The sequence below is a fragment of the Chinchilla lanigera genome, unplaced genomic scaffold (genome assembly GCF_000276665.1).
Source record: "Chinchilla lanigera isolate Chin_1 unplaced genomic scaffold, ChiLan1.0 scaffold00038, whole genome shotgun sequence".
Taxonomy (NCBI): Eukaryota; Metazoa; Chordata; class Mammalia; order Rodentia; family Chinchillidae; genus Chinchilla; species Chinchilla lanigera.
The window spans coordinates 10,663,234-10,684,776 of record NW_004955439.1 but is presented as its reverse complement, the minus strand read 5'-3'; the positions used below and the strand labels follow the sequence as shown (position 1 = coordinate 10,684,776).

General features: G+C 42.4%; 1 protein-coding gene across 3 annotated transcripts in view; it reads left to right on the top strand.

The window, feature by feature from the left end:
* The window catches only part of Plekhg1 (pleckstrin homology domain containing, family G (with RhoGef domain) member 1), a 119,371-nt gene that overhangs the window by 71,038 nt on the left and 26,790 nt on the right, over positions 1-21,543 (top strand). For all 3 annotated transcript variants that reach the window (XM_013517387.1, XM_013517388.1, XM_005390587.2), the window contains exons 4-7: positions 8,624-8,693; positions 12,271-12,317; positions 16,900-17,050; positions 18,820-18,951. In XM_013517387.1, the coding sequence (XP_013372841.1) occupies positions 8,624-8,693; positions 12,271-12,317; positions 16,900-17,050; positions 18,820-18,951 (400 nt within the window). The remainder of the gene's footprint in view (positions 1-8,623; positions 8,694-12,270; positions 12,318-16,899; positions 17,051-18,819; positions 18,952-21,543) is intronic.

The following is a 21,543-nucleotide window of genomic DNA, read 5'->3' as shown; positions in this document are numbered from 1 at the left end:
ATTGTTTCTCTGGTGTGAGAAACCAAAAGTGTAAATAAGGACCAAAATGTATTTTGAAATAGGAAGAAAATGTTCAGATGGGGAGGGGAACAAGAGAGAGGAGAAGGGGAAAAGAAATAAAGGAAAAGTAAAAAAAAAAAAAAATGAGAAAAGAATTAAAACATGGAAACAAAGCTTTTAACTGGGGAAGGGAGAAGGGGTTGAAGGGGGAAGGTAGGGAAATGAGGGAAAAAAACATGTTTTTTGTAGCTTTTGGATATTATCTTTAAAATGGCTTTTTTTGGTTGTTTAAAAAAAAACAAATGGACATAGTGGTGTCTAATATGAATCTTAATAATTCAGTACACTGGAATGAGGGAAAAGAAGGAAAAGAGAAAAGACAGAAGGGGAAATTATGTAAGTATGTATATCCAGGATAGCTAACATAGTTGTACTACTGACTTCTATCGCTTTACTGAAAGGAACAGTTAATGATTAATTACTTGATCAATCTTGCATGCTCTGTTTGTTTTCCTGAGAAACCGCTTTGAAGATATCAATACATAATACAACAGCTATTGTTAATTTCCTACCACTTTGTCTGCAATTCAGTATTGCTTTTATTGTTCTTATGCTATTTTGTAAATGGATGTCTGTTTGTTAATATGTTTTCCTTTCAGTTTTAAAATAAATTTTAAAAAGAAAAAAATAATTCAATACATTGTGTGTTGTTATAGATGCACTTCATGCATTTGTGTGAAATAAAGAAATGTTTTCTTTAAAAAATATTATCAGATGATAAGTATCAGGCTAGAAAATGATACTAGGAAACAAGACAGGGAGATAAACAGGATTGGAGCAAGTTATATTGTGAAGCTGCTGAAGGCAAATTAATAGGCAATTTAAAAGCGCAGATAGGGGCTGGGGATTTAGCTCAGCGGCAAAGTGCCTGCCTGGCAAGCGCAAGGTCGTGAGTTCGGTTCCCGGTACCGGAGGAAAACCAAAAAAAAAAAAAAAAACAAAAACAAAAAAAAGCGCGGATAACAGTTCAACCTATGTGGGTTTGCATCCCAGCTGTGCCAAGTCCTGTCCTTGGGTGAATCTTTAAACCAAATGAGATTACTAAATCTGTCACTTCTATCTTTGTTCCAATCTTGCTTTCTCAACAAGGCTTGCCCAGCACACACACACACACACACACACACACACATCTCACCTCCTCCACTTTTTCCTTTTCTTATAGCACCCATCAATTTCTAACATACTCTTGAGCTTTGAGATTATTTCCGCTGTTCCTTTCCCCACCCATCTCACAGAACACAGGGATCTCTCTGTCTGCTTTGTTACTGCCCGAGGGTCTAAAACAGCTCTTTTGGCCCATAGGATCATTCAAACTTTTATAGAATGAATGAATGGAAATCTGCATCTTACGGTGTTGTGAAGCCTCAGTAAGCTGAATATATCTAACACGTCAGGTCAGTGCCAGCAAGCACTAAAATGTGACCAGTGGTGATGTAGCTTTGCTGCCCTGAAATGCCATTATAATGGAGAACCTAGAACCTGCGTGTTCATTAGCAAAGTGTTGGTGTTAACACAGGCCCCGTTTAACTGTTTCTGATGATAAAATCCCGTAAGTGTGGCTTCTCTTCCCAGAGCCACAAAGGGCACTCTGGTCTAAGAAGAGAGAGGGGCTAGAGGGGCACTGGCCCAGCTCTCCCGTGCTTTGTCCGCTGGTGGTAACAGATAGTTACACCATGCTTCCTCCATGCCGGAGGCCCTGGAGCTTTAGACGGTCATCACTTCAGATGCACCATCTGGGGCTCACAGGCTCTGGGCCCCGGCACTCAGCTATGCGCCCTCCCGCCAGAGCAGAGCCTGACCTCTCAAGCCATGAGTTTTGAAGCTGTGACTGACTCCAGGGCCGCTTTTTACACCGTGGAGTCTAGCTGTTCCTGTGCCTCCTGACTTCCAGGCAGATAAGAATGAGCTCACAAGAGAAACTGAGCCATGGTGCCCAGTCTGCAAAATTTGGATGACTGAGAAGATCTTGACATTCCTGAATGGGTCCTTGGTTCTTCTCTGTTTGGAGTCCCTTGACCCTGAAAGTCAGACCTGTCTAAAATAAACCCAAGGCAGATTGAAGGAAGAGCCTGGTGATGGTGTATATGGGACACATCAGTGTAGTGGCACAATTACAGGGACCGTGTTCATGCCCATCCCGGTGTAGATCACCTTGGTACATTTCCTGTACTCAAATTATCTCATTTACTCCTCTTAACGGCTCTTCAAGGCAGATAGGATGCAATATTGCATATCCTTTCTGTATGTGTGTGGCACTGGGTATTGAACCCAGGGCTCTAGCCTGAACTACATCCCTAGTCTCTCTCTCCCTCTCCCTCGCCCTCTTCCTCTCCCTCTCCCTCGCTCTCTCCCTCCCTCTCTTTTCTCTCTCTCTCTCTCTCTCTCTCTCTCTCTCTCTCTCTCTCTCTCTTTCTTTCTCTGTCTCTGTCTCTGTCTCTCTCTCTCAAGGTCTTGCCATGTAGTTTAGGCTGGCCTTGGACTCACAGCAATCCTCCTGCTTCAGCCTCCAGAGTGCTGGGTTACAGTCACATGCCACTATGCCTGGCCTGTGCTAAATAACTTTAGATGTTATTCTAACTAGAACACTTTTTCTGTTCTTTTAACTAGCTATTACTCTCATCTATAAATCGCTCTTATTTTTATATGTAGATACTGTATCAAACTTTCTAAACTTCTGCATTAGTTCTAATCTTCTGCCTTAGTTCTAATTAGTTTATAGGTCCACTCTGATTTCTTTGTAGACAGTGATGTCTGAAAATGAGAGTTTTGTGCTGCATTTTTCAGTTATACTTTTTGTCTTTTTCTTGTCTTATTGCTTTGGGTGAGCTTTCTCATACAGTGGTGTTTGGATGTATAAAAAATCATAACCAGGTAATTCTACCTGGTAAGGACATCCTCACCTTCCTTTTTACTTTAGCAGAAATACTTTGCCATTAAGTATAGTGTTTGCTGTAAAATTTAGATTAACATTTGTCCTGTTGGTATTTTATTATAAATCTTGTGAATATTGAATTGTATTGACTTCATAGTATAACTTTAGTAAAACATTTCATTTGTATTTATTACTAGCAATTGTTTACAATACATAATAAGTAGATTCATCATGGGGAACTGGAACATCTACATATCACATCTTGATCCTTTTTACTTCCCCTTCCTCTCTCCCTCCCATCTCCCCCATCCTCAGATCTCCTTCCCATCTCAACAAAGTCTGTCTCCCTGTTTCCTAGCATCTATATTTTATTTTGTAAAATAACAATTTAAATTTTTAGATTATGACTAAAATTTATCTTTCATGGCTGGGTAGTCTCCATTATGTATGTACACCACCTTTCCTTTGTCCATTCATTTGTTGACAGGTATGTATACTGCTTCCAAGATTTAACTGTTCGGATTTGTGCTGCTCTGCCTTTAGTAAAGTTAACATACGATTTCACTCCTTCAGTTCCTGGTGTTATGAATTATATTATAGGCATTCTGATCTAGATCATATAAAACATGGCTGGAATAAGTTCTACCTGGTTATGTTTTTTATATCTTTATGCACTTGATTTGTTTTTATATTTTTAAAGAATTTGTTCATGGATGTTCATAAATGAAAGGAGCATATAATTTCTCTCACTGTCATTGTTCAGTTTGGTATACGATTGTTTAAATTGTTATTTTACAAACTCTTCAATCAGGAAATATTTTAGGATACACTTGTGACTTCATTTTTGTTTTCTTTTTTGGTAGCCAAATCCCCCTGCTCTCTCTTTTATAATCCCTGTGCTAGACTAGAAATTTAAGCTGCTAGTTTAGTGTCTGGAATAAATCTCCAAGTGGTTAAGAAAGTGAATTAATCAAAAGAAACTACTTTCCTCATTGGAACTAGCCCCCTAAAATCCCCAAACTTTTTTTTACTGCTAACCAAAAAAGAAATTCCAGCTTTTGTTAATAACATCCCTCTCTTGGAATAGAGAAAAATTATCAAAACTGCAACCTGAATCTTTAAGAATAGAGAATGAGGAAATAAACACCATTCCTCTAAATTGAATTTTTATGTTTTAAATTGTTTCTTAGCAGATTAAAATCATCAAGTCCTCTCCCCTCCTCCAAAGATCAGAGTGAAAATTTCCCATTTCTTTCAGCTCTTTCTCTTTATTCAGTATACCTAAGCTGATCCGTTGCTGTGTGTGAAACACAAGGTCAAGTCCAGCAGTATAGACATGAATAACACCATTGTGTAAGAGCAGCAATAAGTCATACAATCAGGAATGAGCAGAATGCTTTGAGAACTGTGAGGAACATGCGATTTTGTCTGAGGGGGGCTAGTGACACCTTTACAGAATATATATGTGTCTTAAGACAAAAAAAATTCTTTTTTTCCTCATTGAAATGTAATTTAAGAAGTGAATTATGGGATGCATAAAACGTAGTTCTCATACCATCAGAATGTCTCTAGCTTCTGCACAATGGTAGAACTATTTTTTATCCACAGGCTTTGGTCAGCTGGTGTTTTCAGGCCAGTGCTAATGTCTCAGTTGTCCTAATGGAACACTTTCCATTCCCACATGCATGCGGGTCTCTGTGGATACAACAAGTTAAAAGGACCTGGTTAGGCAGTGGGATAAGAAGTGCTGCTTAGAGTTCACTACATGCCGGAAGTTGGCTCCTTCCTGGTCCTTATTCAGTGAAAGACCCAAAGTGAGGAGGCCCATTCCTGATGCTTTTTCAACATAAAGCTATAGGACCTTCGAGGTCATTAAGCCATTTTTACCTTCAAGTTCACAGCAGTGGTCAGAGAAAACTTTACATACAATATGCTCTGTAAAGAGAACAAAATGCCTCTCACTCGCCCACCCAAGCACAAGACCTAAGCTCAAGCAGGAAATCTTAGAATTTTCCTTTTCACAGTCCTACTCAAAAAGGAGAAAATATTTAGAATAATTCCTCAGAGAAGGGAGAAATACCCAGATCCTGAAGGCAAGATGACTCTACTATAGCTCCTGCGTCAAATACAAACTCAATCCCTAAGTCCCTCTTTCCATCCAGTGTGCGTGTACAGTTCACATTAGTTATGTGGATGCAGTGAGAGATCCACAGTCTCCACCTCATGCACCTGTAGTTGTAGAAGGACCCCCCTGTTTCTGGTCCTCACTCAGTATCTTTACTGGCTGATCTTCTGCTTTCTAGAACGCAGCTACACAGCCGAGTCCTTCACATATTTCTTAGAATTAGTTTTCTTCCTACATCCTCATATTCTATTGCTCACCAAACCCCAACCACAGTGGCTTCCTTTCTATACCTCACAGCAGAAGACACTGAGCTCATTCAGCCTGGGACTCTCACCCTCATTTCTATACAATGGAGTGCATAGGATATCCTCCATGAATTTTTTTTTTTTTTTTTTTTGGTTTTTCTCCGGTACCGGGAACCGAACTCATGACCTTGCGCTTGCCAGGCGGGCGCTTTTGCCGCTGAGCTAAATCCCCAGCCCCTCACCCTCATTTCTTAAGTGACTTCCTCTTCACGTCTCCCAGCACTCAAATAGTACCTCCTTAGAGAACTTTCTAGGACCTCCCAGCCCACCTCTACCCCCACCAGGCATCAGTCATTCTGCCACACCACCCTCTTTATTTTCTTCACATCACACGGGGCCATGTGATGATATATTGTTCATTTGTTCACTTCTTAACATTTGTCTCTGTGATCAGACCGTAAGTACATGGCTCTTGAGCAGGGCCTTGGTCCCTTTTCTTTATCCTATAACCTCATTGCTTCTGATGGTGCCTGACAAGGGATCTTTAAATCCTTGCTTGTGCAATGACAAATAGATGAGCAGGACAGCTTTCTTGGGATTGTACCCCCAATGAAAGCTCACACGAGAAGTCCCACTGTTTCCATTTTTATTGGGTTAATCCTATAGTAGAGAAGGGTTTTAAGGAAGGCCGGCCAGGTAATGCCAAAAAGACTTCTAGGAACCACATGGAGGACACTAGGATACAGAATCTGGCCCCTGGCTTCCTTGAGTTCATCGGGCAACATAGCCTTCAACAGATTTGTTTCTAACAGAGTACAGAATTGGGGTTCAGGAGCCTGATTCTGCCCATAGCTATGCCACTAATTATGGGCTGTGTGACCAAGATAAGCTACTTTTCTTTAAGGACCATGGTTTTCTCACCTTCAAGTTAGAATGTGGGACTGGCAGGTGTCTGAGTCCTCTCGTAGGTCTGTGGCTTCCATGAATGTTTCATTCACTTACAAGGGAGGTAGATACACCCAGAGCCTGGGCAGCCAGAGACACTTCTTTCTCCCAGCCAGTCTACTTAGAGGGAAAAATTAGTGCTCAGAGAGAGCATGATGAGCATAAAACTTAGGGCACAGGTAGTTAAATATGATCAAGGAGTATTTCAGTTCAGGTCTACCTCTTTTTTTTTTGGTACCGGGAATCGAACTCAGGACCTTGTGTTTGCCAGGCAGGTACTTATGCTACTGAGCTATAGCCCCGGCCCTCAGTTTAGCTCTAAGAAGGAATGTGATTGGATCTGCTCAAAACTCCTGCTTAAAACTCCAGATTTATACCAAGAGAGTGGACAGAAACCTCCATCCAGAGCACTCTGTCTTCCAGTCATGGAAAACACTCGCTCCAAAATGTTTTTTCTTTGATACTTCTTTTTCTTCCATCTTTTCTCTTAACTCATAGTACGCAGGTCACTATGACCAGATTTGAAATCTCTTTTGATTTAATTGCACGCATCTATGAAAGATAATAATACAAGTGTCACAACCATATTTTACAAACTAAAAATAATCTTACAAAGGAGATGTTTTAGTAAGAATATTGGGAACAGTGTTTGAAACTGGGACTGTCCTAAAAGATCCTTTCCAAGTTCAAGAGAGAGCAGTGGATCTGCAAGCCACTCCGTTGTGGGGCCCTCAGACTCCAACAGACCTGTAAGAGACAATTACCACTCGCTGAGTCTCAGCAGAATACCTGATAAAATTCTGTAAGTGGAATTGCTAGGCCAAAAGGCTATTCTCAGGGTCATAGTTCACATTTTCAAATTGCACTTCAACCCTTTAGATGTTCCTGCTTAAGCAGGTCCCTGCTTCTAAGCATATAGTTGATGTATTTTCATTATTTTTCAGTTTCAGCTATTATTTATTTCTTAATTCCCCCAAACTTTCCTTCCTACCATCTTCTCCAACTACTTTGCAATTTGACCAGGTTCAGTGCCTGAACTTACATCTTCAGATGATGGAAATATTATTGCTCTCCGTTTAGCTGTGTATAGACCATGATTGCCTTTCTTATGAAACTATGTTTTCCCTTAAGATTATCTCTCCCTTCCTACCCCCAACTTTTTCTTTGTTTTCAAAGTACACACCACTAATTTATCCACAAATGATGCACCAGAAGTATAAATCTCACCCCACTGCATTGGAACATCAGGTAGCCACTGGTTGCCTGTCTTTCCTGGTGGCCTCCCTGCTAGGCCTGTGTCCTGCACAGATTCCGCTTCAGGCTGCTAGGCCTGCTCTGCAGTCCCTTTTTGATGCCAGCCTTGGCTTGGCTCCTGGTTTGGACACCCTGCCGCTTAGATCCCATTCCCTACAGGTTTCCTCCTTTGGGAGATTTCTGAGTAAAGGTAATAGGAGCTAAGTTTTCTCTATTTACCCAGTTGGCCCCCGCAAAATGAACCCTGCCTGCCTTGGATACAAAACACTCTGGTCAACACCTAAAGGGTTAAAAATGCTTCCCAGCAGTGGCCATTGAGATTGAGAAGGACAAAACAAGATTTTTGTCATAATACTGTAGAACTGCTTCACCTTTTATTAAATATATAGTATGTTGTGCATTAAAGTGCATACTTAACATGTTAAAATATATATTACTACAGTTTTATGAAGTGCAACTTGAGACTGTGCTAGCATTGACACTGACAGTAGCCTTTGGCCTAGCAATTCCCTTAGAGAATTTTATCCAGAAGATTAGTTGAATAAATTACAGTATTAGCCATACGATGAGATATTATGCAGTTACTTAAAATAATGATACTGCCATTAAAAATTAATACAAATTCACATTTGAGAAGAGAGATTTCCTCTCATAGCAAATACTTATTTCCTTTAAAGCACAATCCCTGTGTGTTTATAATGCTGTATTGTTAGTGTGATTGGGCATTAATTATCTGCCCCTTCCAATGTGTAAGGAGCTCCATGAGACCAGGGACCATGGCTCTTTTTGCTGTCTGATTTGTTCATAGCGGCTTAAACTGTACCAGGTATCTGAGCAGATATCTGAATGAACGGGTATGTGGAGTCAATGACAAACATCAGGAAAACTTTGGTGTTAGGAGCAACTTATCTCTGATGGGAGAGTTAATGGTCCCACTTGTGGTTCAATCCTGACTCCACCATGGCCTGGGGCTAGTTCCTTATTTAAACCTTGGATACAATGATAAGAGACCCAATCATATGATCCCTTATAAGTCCCATTACAAAACTGTAAGTTTTTAAGTTAAAATGTCCTCAACCATGAGACTACGATCTAATATTTCCTGGTTGTTGTTTTTTTCAGTGAACTTCTACAAGATTTAGAAAACTGTGAGAATGATCCAGTGGCCATAGCAGAATGTTTTGTGTCCAAGGTAAGCAGGGTTTTGTTTTTTGTTGCTGTTGTTCTTGTTTTGGCCCAAATTGAGAGTATGGATTGTTTTCATTTTAAAGTTAGACGAAAGGGTTTGTTCCATATTTAAGTTGGATAACAAGCTCTCTGAGGAGGGGGTTGTTATTATTGTTGTTATTTTCAGTAGCAAAGAAAAAATATGTTCTTACTGGGAAGAGAAAGATGCTAACTTAGTAGTTGTCCTAGAACTTGTATAATAACGGAACAGCACTGCTCACCCTTCCCTAGGAATAACTTGAAGAAGATGGTTATAAAAATAAATATATATAACATGCCATTGAACCAGTTATAAAAATCCCGATACTAGCCTGTGCTCCATAATTATCTTTTGAGGCATAAAGAGGTACAGAATTGATTTCCTGCATCTTAAGAATGCACTCTGATTTTCCTACCTTTTCCTTAAACCGCTCTCATTGGTTAGAAAAATACAAAAAATAGATTTGACTTTTAAAGCTTAGTGGCAGCAAGTTCATGCTCTGACCTTGAAAGGAGACACTGCAACATACAGTCCTTGACTATATTATTTTCTCAACACACTACGTGATATTGACAGAATCGTATCTTAAATTTCTTTGAAAAATTCAGCTGGTGTTCAGAAAACCTGTAGCAGAAACTGTTTTGCAGTAAAACTTTGTGTGGTTTCTGCAGTTGTATAAAGGTTTGAAATGAACGAACATTTAAGCAAAGTTCATGATGGTGCTTTGGGACCAACCATGAATGAGCACTTCATTTAGAGCCCTGGATTCCAATGTGAATTTGGGATGTTTTTCCAGGCCAACCTGGCCCCAAACTTGGTCCACAGGATCATTTTTGATGGCTGCAGAACCCTCCAGATGGGTCTGTGCCCAAACATAACACCCTGGGTTTTAGTGATGCAAAGTTCCTTAAAGGAAACCATTGGGCTTGTCTTCAAACTCTCTTGACTTCTTCTGTGTGTGTTTGTGTGTTCACATGTAAAGTGTTCATTCACACCTGCTTAGGCACACAAATTCTTTTCACAAGTGAGCCGTGTCATAATTGATTCTCCTAAAGGGCAGGAACTTGAAAAAGAGAAAGAAAATGGATAAAGGAGAAATGGTTGGATAGGCCAAGTATGTCAAAGAAGATATGTTAAATAAGCACAGTACATAAACAACGTAGAAGCTCTCAGAAACATTTGGCTTTTACTGGTAACTATAATCACGAGCTGATTAAAGATGTTCCAGCATACGCTTAGCTCTGGCTTAATTATTCACATAAAAGTTTGTTTATGGGCCTCATTGCCAACTCCCAAATCTTATTTTTCATTGTAATTTTGCCAAGTTTAATTAGAAGAGCGACTTCAGCGCTCCACACATTCACATGGGCCCGGAATCAGGAGGGAGCCCTTGGTTCTGGCATAACCTGCTTTTCACTCAGCACCCTCAAATTTAGTAGAGGTTACATTTGCTGAAGCACCACCAGCTGCTCTGTTCAGGGAGGAATGGAAAATTGCTTTAATTGAGAGGTCATTAACAAAAGAGGCAAAGCCGGCAGTTGACTTCTTCTTTTATCTGAGTCACCCGGGCTTGCACAGAGATTCCTCTTTGACCTGGCTTACTTCTGTGGTATGTGTAGGTTAGAGAAATTCTTACCGACAAAAGAATACAGAGCTGGGGAATAGCTCCTAGTCGAGTGCTCGCCTAATCTGTGCATGGCCCTGAGTTCAATCCCCAGCCCTGCCAAACAACACAACAACAAAAAGCCAGGCATGGTGGCACATGCCTGTAATCTCAGCTACTTGGGAAGCTAAAGCAGAAGGATCACAAGTTTGAGACCAGCACTGTCAGCTGATAGAGACCTGGTTTGAAAATTAAAAGGGCAAGGTTATATGTAGATCAGTGGTAAAGTGCTTCTGGGTTTGATCCCCAATACGGAAACAAAACAAAACAAAACAAAAATGTAGTTGCTTCTTATTTACTGCTCATGGAAGAACAAGGAGCTAACAACTGAGGGACAGAAATAAAAGTTCCTTAGTGGGCAGGCCAAGCACAGTCCCCTGAACGCTCTATTAGCTTTTGCACATCACTTACCTGTTGTAACCTCTTTCCCTTAGCCATATAGGGAACCATCAAAGAACTCCTGCGTGTCTCCAATAGAAACTCTTTTTCAGTTTATCCTTCTTAATTACATAATTCAGTGAGGTCTCTGCACCTTTCATCCTCTCTAAACTATTTTATAATTCTGTGTTTGATAACTGATAGCAATGTACATGCTCCTTTGCCACAGATACGCAGATTCTACTCAGTAGAATGACAGTTTCTTTACACACCCATCCCCATAGAAAAAGCCAGTCTTGTATCTATTTGCAATTTCATGTCAGCATTCCTCATTGACTTAACTGTGATACTCTTATTTCTCTTTTGGTCCAGTTGTAACAGCTTCCTGCTTTCCTCATTAATTAACAGGTTAAGCAAAATAGGGGCTGGGGATTTAGCTCAGCGGCACAGCGCCTGTCTGGCAAGTGCAAGGTCATGAGTTCAATTCCCGGTACCAGAAAAAAAACAAAAAAGTAAAATATTGGACACTGTTCATTTAGCCCTTGCATGAAAATCATGATTCTACCCTTTTAAAGAATTATCCTATAATAAGCTTTCAATTAGCAATAATCACGCCTCGGATAAACCTCATTGGCTACGATACTGCCACTGCGCAAAGCTATCCTATAATGAGCAAGTGTTAGTTACTATTTCCCAATGTTGGATAATATGGCCAACCATCTGAAAGATTCAGAAGTCATGGAAATAAAAGGATTTTAGGGAACCTGGAATGTGTTCACAGCAGAAGGCAGGGGCTCATATCTGCCAGCCACATATTCACTGCACTTGAGGCCAGGCTAGACATGTGCAGGTGAGTCCTGCTCACAAATAATGTTTAGTTTATGTAGGGGTTCAGTAGTTCAACAAACGTTATGTGCCAAATGAACACAGTGTGGCCTTTGCCCTAAGAAGTTCCCAGCTTCATACAGAGAGGGACACAGGGACAGAAAATGTCACTATCATTTGGTCCGTACTTCCAGAGAGATCAGTACTGGGTGTGGTGGGATCACAGAGTAGTTCGGAGTAGGAGCAGTTAGCCCAGCCCAAGAGCTAAAGAAAAGCTGCATGGATGAAACAGAACCGGAATTCAGTCCTGAAGGAGGCCTGGCGGCTCTGCGGGGAGAGAATGCAGACACAGCGGGCAGAGAAAAGGTTCATGCAAGTCCCCAGAAGTGTGCGCGGCTTTCAGTGTCTTGTGCATACCTCCAGCATGTTCTTTCTGCCAAATATTTAAGTTACCTACTTATAGTTCCCTCTCACCCTGTGGTGCTTAATCTTGATTGGACTTCAATGAGTTTAAGTGCATGTAGGTTCCAGGTTTATAGTAATGGACACAGACAGTTGCCACAGGGCTCAGGAGTCAGGCCAATGTGATTGAAGAAATAAGTTTAGAGGCCTGAACGCTTGAGCTGGGATTATTCTTAAATGAAGGTTGAGATCTGTGCTGTTTTGCCTCTGAAGGTTTCTTTGGTCTCCTTGCAGAGTGAAGAATTCCACATTTATACCCAGTATTGCACGAACTACCCAAGGTAAGGACCGGATCATTTTCAGGTTGTGTCAAGTCAGTAAACGCAGCCTATGGGGTCCTCAGGTGTAGTCTGCCCGGCACTGTGCCGAGTGCCATGGGAAACCGCAAAACATGCTAAGAACGCATTGCGGGGGCCCCAGATATTGACTGATCCCTTTGGGCTTTGGGCTCGCAGGGAAAACATTGTGAAATATGTCAGTGGAGACCAAGAAGATTACTAGGTATCCCCGAAGGAGAACTAAATGCAGCCCTTGCGTCAGTTCACCTCTATGTGTGCCTTGTTTTGGGGATTGGGAAACAGTGCTTTTGCGTTTATGTAATCCAGCTGGGGAGAAAATATGCTCTGGTTTTGCTGTGTAAGTTTTAGGAACCGTACAAGTTTATAACAGTCTGTCCAAGGAAAGGACAGATCATGACAAGGCAATACGCGAAAAGGGGGCCTGTCACCTCCCCAGGGTCGCTCACTCAGTTTTGCCTACACCAGAGGGCCGTGCAGTGCAGGGAATAATCTGGACAAAGTACTGGTCGTTCAGTGGGGGCCAAGGCACAGCTGTAGGCATTTATTTTTTTTCTCCGAAATGCAGACCACCCATCCCAGGGCCTGGCGGTCGCTGTGTTCTCAGCAAGTGCCAATGCACACCAGTCCTGCCCATCTCGATTTGATGGGTGAAGCAGCCAAGCTCTGATAGCTGTATTACCAGGAAGGCGACTAGCTGATGAACGGCCCCGCCAACATTTGAACCAAGGTTTCTCCAACCACACGCCTTGTGTCCATATGTCCTTGTAAAAGCCTGAGCTTCCCATTCCCCCGTGCCTTTGCACGTTGCTCTCTTCCCCTACAATTTGCAAGGCTAGAGTGGTCTCAAGGACCAGCCAGGAAGAAGAGACCTGGGGAATTACACAGAATCTGTGGCCATTCTTGGCAAGACAAGTCCCTCAGGATACAGTGGGTGGAAGGATCCATGTGGAAGAGAAGCCGGCGGGCTGATCCCCCAAATTGCTGAGAGAAAGGAGCCTGGACAATCCTTCTGCTCCGGAGTAACCCTCAAAGCCCATTTGTATTAAAGGGGCCGTGAAGCCAGAGGCCCAAATTTACTTATTACAAATACTTGCCATTGCAGGCTTTTACTCCTCCTCAAAATATGGGTCAGAATTTTGTGCCATTTGGTTGGTGGCCAGCTGTGCTTTTCCCATGTTTTCCCTTAAAAAAAAAAAGAACAACAAAAACCCACATGCATATTTGAGCGTCTGTCACATATCCTTATTTGTAGACACACTCATCATTTACAGTTTCACTTAAGGAGTTTTCTCACCTACAACCTCAGATATCAGGAAGTTGCAGAATGCTCCAACTAAATCCCACGGTCATTAAGCCCAAAGCAGCTTGCACCACCCCCCAATTTAGAGAAATCACAGAACCAGCCCTCAGCTTCTCCATAAAACTTCTTCCAGAGGAGAGGGAGAAGCCATTCAGCATCTGAAGAATCCACCAAGTTCTGGACCCAATAATCAGAATCTGCATGGAGAGAAGGGTTTGTTGGGCGATTATATCTGGGTACATTTCATTGTAAACCTATTGTTTGAAGAAATAGCTTCTTTATAAGAAACTTCCCGTCCAGGAGTGGTGGTGCATGCCTGTAATCCCAGCACTCGGGAGGCTGAGGCAGGAGGATCATTGCAAGTTCAAGGCCAGCTTGGGCTATAAAGTGAGCTCAAGGCCAGCCTGAACTGCACAGCAAGACCCTGTCTCAAAAAGACAAGAAAGCAAGCAAGCAAGCAAGAAAGCAAGCTAGCAAGCAAGCAAGCAAGCAAGAAAGAAAGAAAGAAAGAAAGAAAGAAAGAAAGAAAGAAAAGAAATTTGCCAATTAGCAGCTTAAGATTTTCTGACTGAGAAAAGAAAGTGCAAAATAAAGGCAGCCTCTTAATACACCAGGCTACTCCAGAGTGGAGAGAAGGGTGGAGTTTTGTGTGACAGCGCAGTAAGAGCCCTTCACATGCTCTGAGTTCAGGGGAATAGGATCTGCAGGAAGCAGGAATGGCGACCCTCACTTTCAGACAGTTTATATCCTTCTGAGGATCAGAACTTACCTAAATTCTCTAGTGAAATAGCATGTCAGGGAAGAAGAAATAAGCACAGTAAGTGTAAATTAATACAGCGTGAGCTCAGCCCTGTGTAGCAGAAGCTTCAGCTGCATCAGGTAGGAGTGATTACCCCAGTGAGGACTGTTACAGGCAGGAGAAAGGGTTTCTTTATTTTGAGTGTGACTTTGAGGAAACCTGTGTTAGCAGAGAGACATTTGCAAGCTGTTGGTCTTTTTTGGGAGGGAGGGCGGATTTTGCGTGTGTGGGGGTTATTTTGGTTTTGTTTGACTTTGCAGTACTGGGATTTGAGCCTTACTCTGAGCATCTTTACACTGAGCTATATCTCAAGCCCTTTTTTACTGTTTATTTTAAGGGGGGACTTACTAAGTCACTAAGGCTGGACTTACACTTGCCATTCTCCTGCCTCAGCTTCCCAGAGTGCTGGGATTACAAGCATACACCACCATGCCTGGCTCACAAGTTCTCCGTAAAGATGTTGAGTTCTGGCCCACTTGTGTGGCTTTCGTAATCGTAGAGAAGTACTCCCCTGGCCCCTGGTCTCCAATCAGTTTGCCATGAGGCCTGAGGTTCCCCTTCCCCCAGCTTCATAGGACAAGAGGGCCAGGCGTTACGGCCCATCTGACAACTTCTCTTTCCCTTTGGAGCCAGGGTGGTGGTAGGAAATGTGACCGCACAGGCTGACAGGTGTCCTCTTTCTTCTGGCCAGTCACACCCCAGTGATTTCCCTGTGGAGAGGTGTGAGCCCCTCCCTCGTTCCCAGGGCGTGGCGCCCCAGGTCGCTGTCCTCAGATGCCTGTCCTGTGCCTGCGACTTTGGGGAACCTGGGACTCATCAGGCTCCCGCTTCCCAGCAGGTGCTAATTGTCCAGCAGCAGCTGCAGCGCCGGATGTCCATGGCGCTCCTGGGCAGCTGGGCCTGACTCCAGAGAAAAGTTAGAAAAGTTCCAATAATGGAGAGCATTGAGATCACTGCTCAAGGGAGAAATAAACAATGTGAACAGATATTCCTGACAACATGCAAGCACCAAGAAGGTGCCATGGCTTAATTATGAGCCCCCCATTTAACTTTTTAAGCAGTCTTATTTTGGATCTGGTTTTCTCAATTAATCCTGAAAACATAACAATGACCTGGAAGAGAAAAGGAATGGAAGTGTTTCCACGTGCCTCCTTTCGTTTTCCTTCCTGCAGCACTGGGGACTGAACTTCACACTGAGCTACAGCCCAGGATTTTTTTTTTTTTTTTTTGAGACAGGGTCCATCTAAGTTGCCCGGGTTAGACTTGAACTTATGGTCCTCCTTCCTCAGCCTACCAGAATGCTGGGAACACAGGTGTGTGCCACCACACCCACCTCCACCTGCTTTCTTCTGACGCCACAGGTTTTAATTAGCAGGTATGGCCGGGCACAGTGGTGCACACCTGTAATCCCAGCACTCAGGAGGCTGAGGCAGGAGGATCACTGTGAGTTCGAGGCCAGCTTGGGCTGCAAAGTGAGCTCAAGGCCAGCCTGAACTGCATAGCGAGACCCTGTCTCAAAAAAGAGAAAATAGAGCTGGAGATATAGCTTAGTGGCATAAGTGCCTGCCTGGCAAGCACAAGGTCGTGAGTTCGATCCCCAGTACCGGGGGGGGGGGGGGGGACAAACAAATCAAAAAAAGAGAAAATAATAATAATAATAATTGGCAGGTGTGTGTGTCTGCCCACGCCTATTAGGCTGCTGTATGTACAAGAGTCAAACACTGTTTCAGCCATTCCCTTAGGATGTTCTGGTGTTCTACTTTTACCTCTGGGAGGGGTGTCCTGTTGAAGGAATTCTGCAAAGAGCTCTCTGAGGGGGTCCACTACACCAACTATGCATTTTGTACCTTATAGAGGTGACTCTTGGCAGGGGGTAACAAATGCCCTGGCAGGAGGCTGCATCTCCTGGCACAAGGAACTCCTTTTGCTTGGTACAAAAATGCCTACCCCTGGATGTAGTGGTACACACCTGTAATCCTGGCTTTTGGGAGGCAGAAGCAAGAGGATCATCTTGAGTTTGAGGCCAGCCTGGGCTACACAGTAAGCTAAAATTCAGCCTAAATTACACAGCAAGACTCAGTCTTAAAAAACAGAAAAAGATGCCTACAGTTTATAATCTGACCTGTGGCTGCAGATGTGCACAAAGACACCCAGATGGCATACACCTGGGGGCTAGGATCCAACTCAGATGTCTTTTGCCAAGCCCTAGGCCCTGGCCTGGGGCTAAGAGGAGGCAGGAACATGTTGCTTAGAAGCCAGGAGCCCATGGTGCTTTAATACCAGTACAGAGCTGCCTTCGAATTTACCCACCCAGAGAGACATCTTTCGCTAATTTGCCCCAAAGCACCCTAGTCTGGCACTAGTTCTGTGGCTGCCCTACCTGTGTCAAGGCATGTACACAGACCCTGGCCTTAAACACCAAGTCAAACATTACACTGAGACCGAACGCATCTGCTCTCGTGCAGGTCAGTGGCTGTGCTAACCGAGTGCATGAGGAACAAGGTGCTGGCCAAGTTCTTCCGGGAACGGCAGGAAGCGCTGAAGCACTCACTGCCACTGGGATCCTACCTCCTGAAGCCCGTGCAGCGGATCCTCAAGTATCATCTCCTCCTGCATGTGAGCCTGCGCCTGCACCCGGGCACCGTCCGGGGGACGGGGAATTCCTGTGCATATTTGAAATGCAGGGGAAAACATCAGGAAAGTCTGTAGACATATGGAAATGTTTTCCACCCTCATATTTTACAACTGACTAATCTGCTTTGAGGAATTAGAGATATTTATATTCTAGGCCTGCAGCCCCATTGACCACAGCCAAGTCCAGAGATTAATTTTAGCTCGGATAGTGATAGGGCTTAGGAGTGCCTCGAGCTGGCAGTGGCGATTTCAGGCAGGGAGCTGTCATCCAAATGGAAAACAGATTTGTTTTTCCCCGTTTTATTTCCATGAGCTCCGATTCAGTAGAAGTTGGGAGGAAAAGCTGTTTGTCACCGACTGGCTTGTGTTTGAGAGCAAAGAGAAGAGCTGGGAGGGAGAGGACAATAAGTAGCTTGGTGAATGGTCCCTGAGCCGGCTTGGCGTCCCTTCCAGGGTCTTCTTCCCCTTTGGAGCATTTTCCGTTACTTTTACACAACTCAAGGAGGCTTTACAAACAAAGATAAACAGAACTCTCCAATTCTCCGTTCTTTTTGATCCTCTAAGGAATGTGAGAAAAACAGGAAAAAATTTTTACTGATGGTTATTTGCATTCTGTAAATAGGATTTGCTGACCTTTAGAACAGGGGAGAGTAGAGCAGCGTGGCTAGTCTGCCCGCCCACAAGTCCCACAAGCGACCCACAATCCTATGGCCCCTAGGCATGCAAGAAAAATAAGTTAGTGTTTGTAGGTTTTTGTTCTGTTTTGGTTTTTTTGTATCAGGAACCAAACCCAGGGCCTTTCCACTGAGCTACATCCCCAGCCCTTTTTTAAATACTTTGATTTTGAGACAAGACCTTGCAAGTCGCTGAGTTGCTCAGGTTGGGCTCAAACTTCCAGTCCTCCTGCCTCAGCTTCCCTGGGTGTTAGGATTGTAGGCTGCACCATCACACCCAGCTTACCATTTATCATTTTTATGCTATATTAAAAATCTTAAAGAGATTTTAATCCAGAGCTCCTCTCTCTCAATATGCCTGTCTCTCTTTTTAAATTATTCAGCATTTCTAAATTGGATAGTCATTTTCTGATTTGCTCAGCAATTTTGAGCAATTTCAAAAAATCCAACTTTACCAGAAATGTGTTAGCTTTGTCTGCTCTCCTGGGAACTCATCTTTGAAGGACTGTACATCCTCTTAAGCCACATCAGAGCTCTTTCCTTTAACGTGGAAATTGGTCCTAATGATCTTTTAAATTTAGTGGGATAAATTTACTAAATCAGTATCCAAATAATTCTTAAATAAATAATACCTACCCCAGGACAAATCTCTGCTGAACTCTGTTAATATGACATCTAAGAGTTATGTTGAAGGTTTTCTATCTTGTAAGAGTGAGAACTATATTATTGAGAGCTATATTAGATGGACCGTGAGGAAGCTCAAAATTGCAAGCTCTGAGATCAACTGTCATACCCATTATAATTAAACATCTCTGCAAGGCTTACTGTATGCTTTATCCCCTATCCTGGAATTCTAATCTACTTCTATTATTCCTAGCCCTGTTTTTATTTCCACTTTGCCATTTTTTGGCAGGTCTTTCTGGTAAGTTATCTCAAAATCTTAGGGATTCATAGTAGTATGCAAAGAAATAAGCAAAACGACAATATAAGGAACTAATCATGGAGGTGCCATTTGTTTTATACTTGATTATGGTAAAAAAAAAAAAAAAAAAAGTAAATTGTTCTTTTTTTTTTAAGGAAATAGAAAATCACCTGGACAAGGACACGGATGGCTACGATGTGGTGCTCGATGCTATAGACACGATGCAGCGCGTGGCCTGGCACATCAACGACATGAAGCGGAAGCATGAGCATGCGGTGCGGCTGCAGGTGAGCCCAGGGCGGTGTCCGTGCCTGGTGGGGCTGCGGGTGTGCCGATGTGTCATTTCCTACATGGATATTCAGGCCACACAAGTGTTACCGTCTTCATTTGCGGTCCTCATCATAGTTCTCCCCAGGAGAGGTCAGGACGTCTGCAATACGGATCCTTGTTTAGAGTGGCTATTTGGGACAACATCACATTGTAACTTTTTCCGCTCTCTCTTACTAGTTCGCACACAACACTAAGATGGGGTGTGGGTCACAGGGTCAGGAACTCGGGGGGAACAGAGGCTGAGTCAGCACCTTGGCAGTTTCACTTGAGACATGACTCCCAGCAAATGAGAGATTGGCAGAGGTCCCATCCAGCACCAACACTGTGAGCCCTAAATCCTTAGGAAATTTTGATAGATGCTGCACCAGTTATCGTGTCCCGAGTGCCTCAAAACTGTTCAATAAATGGCCAATAAATACATGAAGAAATGCTCACCACTGCTGGCCATTACAGAAACCCAAATAAAAACGACACTGAGGTTCCTTCTTACTGCACAAAGAATGGCCATCATCAAGAAAGAAATCAAATAATAACAGATGCTGGTGAAGATACAGGGCAAAAGGCACCCTTCTCTATTGTTAGAATGTAAACTAGTACAACCACTATGGAAATCACTATAGGGATTCCTCAATATATGGAAATTAGAAATTCCATTTCACCCAGCTACGCCCCCTTTTAGATATCTCCCCAGAAGAGTTCAAAGATATCATATTACAGTGACACATGCATACCTGTGTTTACAGCAGCACAATTCATAATAGCTAAATCTTAAAAGTGGCCCGTATGCTCATCAACACATGAACGGATTAAGAAAAGGTGGCATTTACACACAATGGAGTACTGCTCTCCCATAAAGAAAGTTAAAGTTGAGTCATTTGTAGGAGAATGGATGCACCTTGCGATCATAATGTTAAGTGAAATAACTCAGGCATACCAGCTTAAATATGGCATGGTTTCTCTTATATGAGAAACCTCAAAATAAAAGATAGATAGTAGAAAGTAGGGAGATAGACCCTTCCCAAATGGGAGGAGGAGAAGAGTGGGAGGGAGGTGAGAGAAGGGATGAAAAGGGAATTCAGATGTGTTATGTGCATGGACCATGTCCACACCAGGCATGTGAACATTATGTGCTGCAAATCTGTACTAATAAAAAATGTTTAAAAACAAAACAGTCACATGGGCAACCAGTTCCGGGCCTCTCCAGGAGAGACAGAGAAGCAGAGTGGCCTGGCACTGTGCAGGGTGCCCACACCACACTCAGGAAGAAGGATGCATTATTGGCTTTTAAGTCAGAACAGACACTAGGTTTGTCCTCCAGGCAGCCAGAGTATGGTATGAAGCCCCTGACTGTCAAAAACCAGAGAAAAACAGTCTAATCTTCCATGTCAGGTCTGGTTTTTGCACCAGTAATAAAATGTTTACTGCGCAACCATCCAATGTTCCACAGACATCATAGCAGACATTATTGCATATCCCGTGACTCCGCGTGGCATTCTACAGACACCACGAAATCAGGCTGTGGCTCAAAGTTACCTCCATGTCTATTTTTTTAAAGATAAAAGAATGAAAACATATTAACAAACACACATCCATTTACAAAATAACACAAAAACAATGCAAGCAGCACTGAATCTCAGATGAGATGACAGGAAATTAACAATGGTTGTCATATTACATATTAATATCTTCAAAGTGGTTACTTGGGAAAACAAATAGAGACATGCAAGCTTGATCAAACAATTAAACATTACTGGTTCCTTTCAAAAAAGCGATAGAAGTCAGTAGTACAACTATGTTAGCTATCCTGTGTATACATATATATATAATTTTCCCCTTCTTTCTTTTCTCTTTTCTATTTCTATTTTTAACCAATGAATTTTTTTATTATCTTGGGGCTTCCTTTGTTAAATGGTGCTTGTATTTTCATTTTTCAAAATAATAAAACCAGCTTCCTTTAAAAATTAAAAATTTTAATTTTAAAATAAATTTTAAAATAATAAATTAAAATAAAAATTAAAAATACTGATGTAAGATATTGATACTGACATACAGTAAATCCTAAAAAAATGCCAGTCATGTTACCAATTTATGTTTATCAAATTCCTTTCAAAGCACTAAGACGTAGTCACAGACTGATGCTCATTTTCTTTCCCTAAATAAATGAATTTAAAATCAGGAAACTCACCTGTAGTCCCCACACTCAGGAGGCTGAGACAGGAGGATCACCACAAGTTCCAGGCCAGCCTAGGTTACACAGTGAGTTCAAGCCTAGCCTGAACTACATAATGAGACTGTGTCTCAAAAAATAAACAAACAAAAAAATGAACCCAAAAATTAATCAATTAATCTGAAAACTTTTGAGAGGCACAGCTTGTGGGATTTTGCATGGATTTTTGTTTTGAATTACTTGAGTTTCTGAAGAAAGTTTTTATGTCAACTGCTCTGTCTCAAGTCACTAGAGAAGAGGGGGTGAGAAAACTACGGGAAATTGATGTCTCCTCAAGAAGATCCCGTGCCGGTGGCCCTGTTACAGCTTTTGAAAGTTGTGA